We start from the raw sequence: 12,267 nt of genomic DNA on the forward strand, positions 1-12,267 counted from the left end.
ATCTTGAATGAAAATATACTCCTGCATTTCATTTCTAAGTTGTCACTTGCTTCTTAAAAGTTTGAGTACTGAACTTCATAGATAATAGGAAGTTGAAGTAATAGCTGAGTCCTAGATTATCTGCCAAATTCAACAGTAAAAGAAAAAAAAAAAAACCAAACAAACCCTTTTACTTATAAAATAAGTTTGTTAAATTACCTGAAGGATTTGGATCATTTCTTTTGTTTTTTCAAGGCAATCATTTGATTCATTAACTTGCCCTTGAAGTTTTGCTATTATGTCATTAGCCATCTCAAGTTCTTTCTGCATCTTTATAATCTTGCCTTCCTCATGCATAGCGCTTTCTTTGGCTTCATGGAGTGACGTTTCCAGCTCTTGAGTTTTCTATTAGAAAAAGTACACATGCTTAAGGTCTGCCATATAGACAGAGTCATAGTATATAAGTTTAAGACAAAAATAATCATATATAGAAATTAATTTTCACAGATTTCACTAACAAAGGATAGAAAAGAAGAGAAGCCAATGTCACTCAATTTACACATGTATTTCTTTTTATTTGTAAGCTGATGTATTTCGGATTAAAAAAATGCCCACATTTTACATTATAAGGTTTAGGATTTATTTACTAGTTAGCATGGTGCCAAGCATATTAAATAGGTACTTACATATTAAATTACCACTTAGAGAAAGTACATTTGATAATTAGCTCTTTAAAGTAATACATGTCTTTTCCTTTATTTTTATTACCTACTTTTTAACTTGAAAAATACAAGCATATGGAAAAATTCAGAGGCATTTGATGAAGAGTAAGTTTCCCCACCTCAGAACCCTAGCTGACCCTGAATGAAGTAATGACTAAACTCTTTCAGGTGTATCCTTCCAGAAGTTTCCTATGTGTATCTAAGCGTAAGTGAATATTCAGTTCATAAGAACAGTCATACATACAGTAGGAAATAAATATATAGTTACTAAATATATAGTATACTAAATATATAGTTCTGCATTAAAAAAAAATCTAATAATATATTTTTCAGATCTTTCCATTATCAATACACATAGATCTCTCATATTTGTTTTCATGGATACATCCATCCATCCATTAGTGGAGATCATCCACTAATGAACACTTAGGTTATTTCCAGTTTTTTCCAAGTACAAAAATACTGGAATTTAAATACCTGAATTTGTTCATATTTATAAGGTTATTCACATACATATATATGCAGGTTTTCCTGGAAAATGTGTTTTTTGACCTACTCAGAATTTATTTTTGTTTCGTGAGTGGGGTAGAAATCCAGACTTTTTTTGCAGATAGCTAGGTGGTTGCTCTGAATCAAACATTAAGTAAATCGTCTTTTCCCCACTGAGCTGACTGTTACCATTATCATATACTAAATTCTCATACTTATCTGAGTATGCTGCTGAACTCTGTTCTGTTCCAATGCTCTGTTTACCTATTTCTGCATCATTACCAAACTACTCTAGTCATCTATTCCTGTATCATTACCAAACTACTCTAATTACCAAACTAGTGGCATATTATTTCTTATCCGATAGGGCACTTCCTGGGTCACTAAAGACGTAATCTCCCTCTGCTTTGTTATCTTATTGCTTTGGTAGATGGGTTTCAAATTTCTGCTATTTTATCTCTGCCAGCCGACTGAGGTACTGTAGTGCAGCAAATCAATCAATTGTATACTAGTGACCTTCTAGTTTCCACTGGTAGTGATTAAACTAGTGGTTGATGTTTCATTATAAGTATTTACTTTGGTAAAAATGATTATAAGTTATATAAGTGTATAAGTGTATAACTTATATACACTCTTGGGTGCCCTACTAAGTCATTTTGTGTGCTAACAAAATAAAATAGCATGTTCGCTTTACAGAGTCCCACGTAAGGGTAGTTAATAAAGTAACTGAATTATTCAAATAACATACTGATTCTTGGATACAGGTTAATCTGCTTAAGAAATCTGTTATATTTTTGGCCTCTTCCATTTTGATCTTGATTATAACATTAACCAGTATGAAAGACACTGATGATAATTAGAGAAAAACTAAATTGCTTTTTCCCCCTAAACTAGTTCTGTATACAGACACAGATTATATTTTAATAGAAAGTCACATGATTTAGGAAACTTACACTGTATGGTAATAATACTTTAAGTGTCTGTATCTAGTAATCAAATTAAGCTATGAGTTACTTCTGTTTTATAATCCAAAGGGAAGTTCTTATATAATGTCTAGCTTCATAATTAGTTGAGTGATAGCCACGATAGAACTATATTTAAAAAACAAGCCCATCACCCAGGCACAAAGATGGTCCATGTTCCTTAACACATTCAATACTATAATTTTGCTCTGAAATGTTATATAAGACATGTTATATATAAATGTTATATAAGATGTTAAATGCATTTTTAAGTCTTTGATGAAGCTGCAAATTGAAAAACATAAGAAAGTACATACCTCTGTGGCTTGTTGTGTAGTTCTTGATGTAACATGAAGATTCTTATTGTCTTGTGTAGTAGGATTAACAAGGGCACCAGAGGTCAGGGAGATCTTCAAAGTTTGGTAGTTTTTAAACAGTTTTTCATTGTTCTCTTTCATTGATTTCAGATCATGTTCCCATTCTTTGGCTATGGTGGCATTTCTTTCTTCGAATTCTGTTGATTCATTCATTATAGCCTATTGGATAGTAAAAACACCATTATAGCTCTAAGATGAATTACATTAAAAAAAATCCACTATGAAAATAATAGATTTCTAGGACAAGGCATAGGCCAAAATTATTCAGAATATTCCAGGACAGCACTTTAAAAGAATGTGAACATTCTTTGTGGTTTGCGTCAGTTCCTGAAATTTCAAATGATGTTGGATGTTGGTGATGAGAATAAAAGAATAAAGGCTGGAGAGCATTCGTGTTGATTTGCAAGATGATAATCTTACCTTATTAGATCAGTACTAATGTATGAAGAAGAATCCGAAGAATTGTGCAGGTTAAAGTTATTATGTATGTTATGACACATATCATGTCATATATAAACACTAACTGACATCTAATAGCAGAGCATAACCAATAAACTTAACAACAAGCTACTTTCATTCCAAACCTCAGTGGTTCCAGGGAAAATCATTCACTGACTTTTGGCAATTAATCTGAAAACCTTGTATTTCTGTGCAGGGAATAATGATCAACCAATGTCTTCTTTTACATCAAAGCCTAACTAACTCTGAAATTACTCATATCATCTTTTTACTTCCTAATTCCTAAGGGATGTACATTTTTGCTCTCATCATGGATGCCTTATTGGTCTTACCTATAAATTTCTTTGTGGTTTTATGGTAATTCTGTCAGACTTGGATCCTAAATTAGCTGTGTTCTTGCTGGCATCCTGGACCCTCCATGGCTCTAGACTATGGACCTCCCACCATACAGAATTACCAGTTCCTTCTTTCAGGGTGCTGGAAGAAGCCACATATCCATGCTGATCCATGCTGATCCCCACAGCAGGAATCCCTATTTTCTTTTCTTTTCCTTTTTATTGAAGTATAATTGATTTACAAAGTTGTGTTAGTTTCAGGTGTACAGCGAAGTGATTCAGTTATACATACATATGTATCTTTTTTTTCATATTCTTTTCCCTTATAGGTTATTACAAAATATTGAGTATAGTTCCCTGTGCTAAACAGTAGGACCTTGTTGAAGGAATCCCTACTTTCTAATCACAACTGGGCCTTCAACATTACAGAACAACACGGAATTATATGGAAATTATCTTATCCAAACATCAGTTATGCTTTTCTCCATTGACTGTGGACTTTTTTTTTTAAAAACAGCTCATTTACTATTTTGCTTGGGGTATTCAGCAAATGGATGAACAATCCAGCCACAGGAAAACATTTTTTTTTAAACATTATCTATATTTCAATGTGAGTTTAGTTTCCAGATGAAGTTAAAGTCTTTGTCTGGAAATAACTACCCAAATGTAGGAATATAAAACTAATGTTAAAAGCTGTAATATTAATCCAGGTCCCTTTGTTCCAATTACATATAATAACAAGCAACTTTCTGATTAATGCATATTTTACTAGGTATATTAGATAGGGATTACTTCAGAAAGTAGAATGAATATTCTGAGCAGTGGAAAGTAAAACAAATCTATAAACTGGTCGTAAGCCATGTTGGTTCTTATGAATCTGTCCACTAGGACTGATCACCTTGGGAACAATGATTACAAACCACATTTTTGAACATCAAAGTTGAAGGATCAGGGCATGTGACAGTGACACCACTGAGACAAAAAGCATGTGAGGCCTTATTAATAAAGCAGCTGGCTAGGCTTGTCCAGGGCTTTCCTACAGTTGCTGCCTGTAGCCCTGAAACAGGCTCATGTCTCACCTTGTCTGAGCCTACTTGGGGAAAAGGCTCAATTCCTACAGAAGCAGTGAGAAGTGAGAAAAGAAAGAGGAGAATTGCAAGAGGATTCCGGATTCCACAGATTCCAAATCTGTGTGTAACAAACTGATTACTACACACCAAGATTTTGTTATCTTCTTTACAAGTATAAATATATATTTAATTATCCTAAGGAAGCGTAATACATTAGAGGCAGAAGATGTTTTACACAGTCAAATTTTTTTCACAAAGCCTATACAAATAAATTTTAAGAAAATACTTAAAATTAAGTTGCTTTAAGTCTTTTTACAAATGAGGTATAAAAATTAAAGCAGACAACAACAAAAAGAATGAGGTAGCACAAGAAAATTACTACTTACAATTATTTTGTTATTATAGAAGTTATTCACTTGAAAAATACTATCAGTTTCTTTCTGGATGCCATTTTTAAGCTTTTCTATATCAAAATGAGCATTCAACCACTCTTCCAAAAACCGGGTCATTTCTTTTCTATTACTTAGTACTTGCTGAAATTCAGTCTCTATGCTATGGCAATCACTTTCTGAAAAATCCTTGAGAATTTCCTGAGAAAAATAAGCATTGAATCACATGAACATTAGAAAAGTTTTAATCTAAATATCATAAAAAGGGGAAAACGCCTTATTGAACTCTTATTCTTAATATTTTGAAGTACTGTAAATATAATTCTAATTTAAAACTTTAGTTATTTGATAATAAAATTTTGGTGTGTAGCCTATAATGGAGGCATGTCTACAAATCTGCATGTTAGAATTAAAATCCCTCAAAACTATAAAACTGTGACTAATAATCACAAAATATGAATTGTTTCTGGATGTAGTTTTCTGTGCATAAAACAGGCTGCACATGGTTTTGGGAATTGAATGCCAGCCTCCTACTGCTGAGAGAGAGCAGGACACTTCATGCAGAGTTGTAAGAAAAATGTTTCTGACTCCCAGTCACAGACCTAGGAAGTTGTAGAAGGCATTCGGAAACTTATCCTGGGGTTCCATGAATTCCCACTTAATATTACATCTATTTTCTCTATCTTTGGGGTTCTGAAAGGAGGCTAGACTATTACTTGGCACTCTTTACAACTGGCCAGCTGTCATTCTGCAACTGATTTTTAACTTTTGGTAAATAAAAATGACTCTAAACATATGAAAAGGTACTTTTCTACTTGATAAAAAGGCTTGGAATCTAATTAAACCCATTTTAAACAAATTGTACCTCAATATGCAGATCCATACTCTGGCTCAATTTGAGGTCCCTTGATTCTCTGGGCGGTACATCATAATCTTGTTGAAGGTGCTGTATTTTAATTAGCAGTTCATTTTGCTTTTCCACTTCATCAATAAAAGCCACTTCAAGTTTATTGATGGATTCATGTTGTTCTTCCTTTATCTTTGTAACATGGCTTAACACATACTTGCAGAAAAACATTAAACAAATTGGGAAATGAAACTTGTACCACATTTAGATGAAGTTTTAAACCCCTGAGACTATGAGGCAGGATGGCATCTCTTATTATCTATATCCTCTGCTAAGTGAGGGAGAAGGAAAGAGCCTCTCTCTATCCCCAATTTTCTCTTCTCAGCAACTTGGGAGAATAACTTCCAGGCCTCCATCTAGTTCCATATTTCTGACTTGCCCCTGGATATACCTCATGGATGTCCTATAGTTACCTCAAATTCAATAGATTTAAAATGAAATAAATAAATAAATAAATAAAATGCACATGATTCCTTTCTCTAGAAACCCACCTTTGCCTATTTACCCCCCTTTTGGTTAATTATGTCATCAATCACCCAGTTCCCAGCTAGATACCTGAGATTCATTTTCAACATCCTCTGCCTACCTTGATTCGGTAACCAAAATGGGTATGACATGTCCCAAGATTTACTTGTCAAGCATATTTAGATGTTTGGCTTTAAGGTGACAATAGTTTTTTGTGTTTTTTTTTGCGGTATATGGGCCTCTCCCGTTGCGGAGCACAGGCTCCGGATGCGCAGGCTCAGCGGCCATGGCTCATGGGCCCAGCCGCTCTGCGGCATGTGGGATCCTCCCGGACCGGGGCACGAACCCGTGTCCCCTGCATCGGCAGGCGGACTCTCAACCACTGTGCCACCAGGGAAGCCCAAGGTGACAATAATTTGAATGCCATATGCTTCACGGATCTCCTCAATAAGTTCTGGATATCTGATTGCCAGGGTTTGTGGAAGAATATCAGGGCGTAAGGGGCAATTTACCTTGGAAGGGCAGATACCAGCTCCCTACTTCCTTAACATCCACCATTCCTTAACTCTTATAATTTGGCCTTTTCCTTAACTACTCAACTAAAACTGCTCTGACAGATGTCACCAGTGAGCTCTATTATCAACAAGTTGAGGAGATCTCTTCAGTCCACATTCTAGCTGACTGAAGCATCTGCCACTCTTGACTACTTCATCTTTGACGTACTCTCCTCCACTGACTTAAGTAATAGCACTGTTGCCTGGTTCTTTTCTGTCACTTTGACTTTCCTAACCTTGAACCCATGAGTTGCTCTTTTCTGCTACTGTCTCTTGGAGAACTATCTTTTCTGGAGTTTGGATCTTACCCGAACATCTCTCCAAACTCTCATTCCTCTATTATGTTTTCTGGGCGACCTTACACATGTTGTGCAATCTATCACCTATATGAATCCCAAATCTTTATCTTTAGTCCTGACTTTTCTCCTGACAAGCCTCAGACTCTCGACTAAATGCCTGCTTGGTCTCCCTTCTTAGACGTTCTGTCTTAGGTATCTCTCTCTACCTCAAAACATCTCAAACTAAACACCTAATCTCTTTTCCCTCTCTATCTCAGTTAATGGTACCACTCTCCACAAACCTGGCTAAGCCCAAATCCTGGGACTCAATCTAAACTTCCCTCCTGTACCTCCACCACCAATCGCACCAGCTACTATGTTAGCTGCCAAATGTTTCTTTGATCTCGTCTGTCCTCCCCATTCCTATGAATCCTTCCCTAGCAGTAGAGTCGCTCATAATAGTGCATCTGGACCACTGTAACTGTCTCTTATCTCTTCTCTCTGCCACTAGGCTTATCCTCCACAAACTCATTTCTTCTCTGTCTGCAGTGAAGTATCTAAAATGATAATCTGATCATGCTACAGCCAGCACCTTAAAATAACTGTCCAATGGCTCTGCCTCATTTACAAAAGGAACTCCAAGCTTTATCGTTTGAGTCTGTCTTCTACTACAGTCTTATCTTCCTTAACTTTTTATCTGGTATGTCATATAATCTAAACGTACTTCTATTGCTACACTTATTACCTGTTTATATGTCTGCCTAACTCACTATGAGATCCCTGAGATGTTATTCATACTTGTCTCCTGAACACCTGGACAGTGTCTAGGCCCATAGGCAAAGCTCAGGTTTTGTTGAATAAACAGGTCCTAGGTGCATTGAGGATCTTGCACACACTGTTCTTAGACCCACATAATCTTTAATTCAGTAGTAAATACACTAAATAACAAACATGTCAACTCTCAAAGCAGGACCTAAACACTAAAGTTTGTAATGGAAATTTATAGTGATATTTACAAAGATATTACTAAAAAAGATGGTACCTGAAGTTTCTTCATGACTCTATGAAATTCCATGGAACATCTTTGGTTTGCAGTGAGAAGTTTTTGAATTTGCTTGCTTTGTGGACATGGAAGTGTGAGGTTTGCTTTTACTCTAATTGAAAGCTCTTTTTGTGTTTCGATTTCCTTCTTCAAGTCAAGAGACAATCTATTTAAGCACTCATAATGATTATCCATCTCTGAGTATCTCTTAAGAAGCTCCTAAAGAAAATTAGAATTTATTCAATTTACCAATTCATTCTAATTTAAGAAGAAATAGTCTCAGCCCTAGGATTGCAACAAAACTTAATTCTTTAATACTTTTTGTAGGAGAAAAATAAATTTCGACCTTTGTGTTTATAAACAAAAACGAACTCTTATTGTTGATTTTGGATTATAGAAATTATTGTGGAAATTTAAACAAATATAACAAAGAAAACCAGAAGCAACCATTGTTATCATTTTGCTGCATTTTCTTTTGGTCTTTTGAACATCCATGATTTGAAGGAGCATTTATTTACAAAGTCTGAAGAGAAATGTGAGTGAATTCAATCTAGTATGTATTGTAGCTCAAGGCTGAATGCTGGCCTCTATGTACAGAAGGCAGTGTAAGTGAGCAGATACGTGACTAAGAATCAAACTAGTTATATGTCAACTTGGTGGAGCCTCTTCACATATTTCTATTATCTGCCTAGAATCCAAGTTTTCTAACCTTTTATCAGAGTTTGTGTTCAGGTTCTAGCTCTGCCACTTGCTGACTGGGGAAACACTGAGTCATTTTCACCACTACAAAATGAAGACTACAATAATTGCCACAAAGTTTCCTAGGGGATCAAATATTAAATAATATCTATATCTATGCAATCTATAAAATATATAGACATTATAGTTTAAAGGAAATAAAATTATATTTGTAAAAATGCTTCTATGCCCAAGTTTCACTTTGTCAGACCTGGTTTCAAACCCTGATTCTACTAATTTACTACCTATGTGACCTTGGGTAACCACTAAACTTCCTCTCTGAGCCTCAGTTTGTTTGTTTATAAATGGAACAATAAAACCCATCTCATGAGGTAAAGCACCCAGTACAGTGCCTGCATGTGGAAGACACTCAATGAGCCTAGGCCCATCAACACAAATGACGAGAGGCCAGGCAAGTGACCCCTTGGTCAGAGTACAGGTGGAAGAACACATTAAGTTCAAGTTGCTACAGTCATGTAATAAATAACATGTTTAGTTCAGGGTGTTAAATTATAGAAGGGGCTTCTGACACGAACAAGCTCTCTTTTTTATAATTTAAGGAAAAGCTAGATAGATGTTCAGCAATGTGGGATGTTGGAGGGGGGATTCTTCCTTTAGTCTTAGAATGAATCACATTATGGCATGGAGCAGCACTGTATGGTCATTCATTTGTACTTTTAAGAAACACATACTGAATGCTGATTCCTGTCAGGAAGTTTTCTAAGTGATATAGCCATAACCAACACAAAAAAGTTTTTAGGGACTTTGCATTCTAATAGGGGTGAGAGTAAATCTGTTGGCTTTACCCTCAATATGTATTCAGAGTCCGAACACTTCTCACCAGTTCCGCTGCTACCTCTTTGGGCTGAGCCACCATCACCTTTGCCTGGATTACTGAAATTAGTCTTTCAAATGGTCCTCCTGCTTCCACTCATTTTCAATAACATTCCTTTAAAAATGTAACTCAGATCATGTCTCTCTGTACTCAAAATTGTCCAAGGGATTCTCCATCTTACTCACAGTAAAACCCAAAGTCCGCTTAAGGCCCCACAGCCTGCCTCTTCCCCATTAACTCCTGACCTCACTTCTAACTGGCTATCCTCCTTGATGTTCCTGGAACCCACCAGGCAGGCTTCTGTCTCAGAAGCTTTCTACTTGCTGTTCCCTCTGCTTATACTGCTCTTTCCCTGTATACCTGTGTGGCTTGATCCTTTACCTTTCTCAGGCATTTGCTCAAACATCACCTTTCCAGTGAGGCCTGAAAATCACAAACTCCTCTGTTTTCTGTGTGTGGTGTATGCACGTATATATGTACACATATACATACTTGTACCAGATTATAAAGTTTAGAAAAATATTGAGCATTATCTATTCATTCCACATTAGGCCTTTGGAAGGGTATTACAAATAATCATTTGTAATATTAACAGGAGAGCACTTACTTTTATCCTGAAGCACTTTTCTCTCAGGCTTTCTATAAGGTGTTGGTTTCCATCACAAAGTAATTTTTTTTCATATTTTACTACCTCTCCGTGGTTCTGTTGATTCTGCTTTGATACAAAGAAATAAGCAAGGCTTCAGCTGTAACTATAGTAACATATAATGTCTAATCATATACTTTGATTACATTTTTATATCTTTTCAATAATGGAATTAAATATCACACATGTAACTCAAAAGCAATGTTAAAAATGCTCAGAATATGAATAACAGTAACACTAAGTCTTATGCTGAGTGACCTCAACTCACTGGAAAAAGTGACCTCAACTCATTGGAAAACCTTCACATATTTTTTGAAGATAGGATTTGTTGCTTTACTATCTATAGTTGCAAATTGGATTTTAGATACATCTCTGGTTCCTACTCTTCCAAATCTCTGTCTTAGAATCACTGCTGCCAACTCATATATGCTAGCAAAACCAAGTATACTACCTACGGTGTTCCAAGCCCTGTTCATATATTCTTTCCAGCACCCTGGAACAGAAAATTCAGATTCTGTTTATATTTTGTATTTCTGATTAAAAGTGCAAAATAAAACACTGTTCAATAAATATTTTTTGAATGAATTAAGTCTATAAATTTAGTTAGAGCCCACATAAAGGTGATTTCCAACTGTCTGAAATTTCTACTGAGATTACAAGTGGTATTGCTTTCCATTTTATTATTTCTTTACTATGAGATAATGATGGACATGAGAATGAAATATGAAAATAAGATTTTTATAGATTTCATACAATTTCTTATTTGTCTGAGTTTTATAGAGGGATTCAGTTCAGTTCTTTAAGATATGTGATTCTGAATATCTATAAATAGACATATTAGTAGAACTTCCTTTCTTATACTCATCTTGCTTTTCTTCCTTCTAACTTCACTAACAAGAGCCTATGTTTAAAACTCTATCGTGTAGAGGTAGAGAAATGAGATATTTAATCTTTTACAAATATTTCTCCACTGACAATAATGTTATTTCCTGGTTTAAAAACCCTTTTAAAAATTACACTGAAGAAAATAGTCTGCTTTATTTAACAATTTTTTTCTTAAAACTAAAGAATTGGGAGGGGAGTTTGGGGGAGAATGGATACATGCACATGTATGGCTGAGTCCCTTTGCTGTGCACCTGAAAGTATCACAACATTGTTAATCGGCTAGACTCCAATAGAAAATAAAAAGTTAAAAAAAAAAAAAAGGTATTTTCTGAAAAACAAAAACATTAATTTGAAAAGATATATGCACCCTAATGTTTATAGCAGCATTATTTACAATTGCCCAGATATCGAAGCAACCCAAGTGTCCATCAACAGATGAATGGATAAAGAAGATGTGGTGTATATATATATATACACATACACAATGGACTACTACTCAGCCATAAAAAAGAATGAAAATTTCCCATTTGCAACAACATGGATGGACTTCTAGGGTAATATGCTAAGTGAAATAAGTCAGACAGAGAAAGACAAATACTGTATGATATCACTTACATGTGGAATCTAAAAAATATAACAAACTAGTGAATGTAACAAAAAAGAAGCAGACTCACAGATATAGAGAACAAGCCAGTGGTTACCAGTGGGGAGAGGGAAGTCGGAAGGGACAATATAGGGGTAGGGGATTAAGAGGTACCAACCTATTACGTATGAAATAAGCTACCCGGATATACTGCACAACATGAGGAATAGGCAATATTTTATAATAACTATAAATGGAGTATAACCTTTAAAAATCGTGGATCACTATATTGTACACCTGTAACATATAATATTGTACATCAACTATACTTCAGTTAAAAAAAATGTTCTTACCAAAAAAAAAAAAAAAGTGGTAATATCTGAATAACATCATTTTGGCTTCTTTTAAAACTGTATTTTCTATTTGTGTGAAAAATTATAATTAATAGTTTCCCTCATTATTCTTTACTGTTTGTAGACGTTTCCAGGAAATATAAAACAAAACACTGTTACCCTTTCCAAGAAAGCTTGATTCTTATAAATAGTTACTAGA

General features: G+C 35.0%; 1 protein-coding gene across 1 annotated transcript in view; it reads right to left on the minus strand.

The window, feature by feature from the left end:
- The window catches only part of CENPE (centromere protein E), a gene marked incomplete at both ends in the record, with an annotated part of 73,312 nt that overhangs the window by 14,045 nt on the left and 47,000 nt on the right, over positions 1-12,267 (minus strand). Inside the window, 6 exons of the mRNA XM_082653349.1 lie at positions 199-384; positions 2,470-2,688; positions 4,780-4,983; positions 5,648-5,845; positions 8,029-8,247; positions 10,209-10,316. Coding sequence (XP_082509475.1) covers positions 199-384; positions 2,470-2,688; positions 4,780-4,983; positions 5,648-5,845; positions 8,029-8,247; positions 10,209-10,316 — 1,134 coding nt within the window. The remainder of the gene's footprint in view (positions 1-198; positions 385-2,469; positions 2,689-4,779; positions 4,984-5,647; positions 5,846-8,028; positions 8,248-10,208; positions 10,317-12,267) is intronic.

This window comes from Grampus griseus (genome assembly GCF_964374135.1).
Source record: "Grampus griseus genome assembly, chromosome: 4".
NCBI classification, from domain to species: domain Eukaryota; kingdom Metazoa; phylum Chordata; class Mammalia; order Artiodactyla; family Delphinidae; genus Grampus; species Grampus griseus.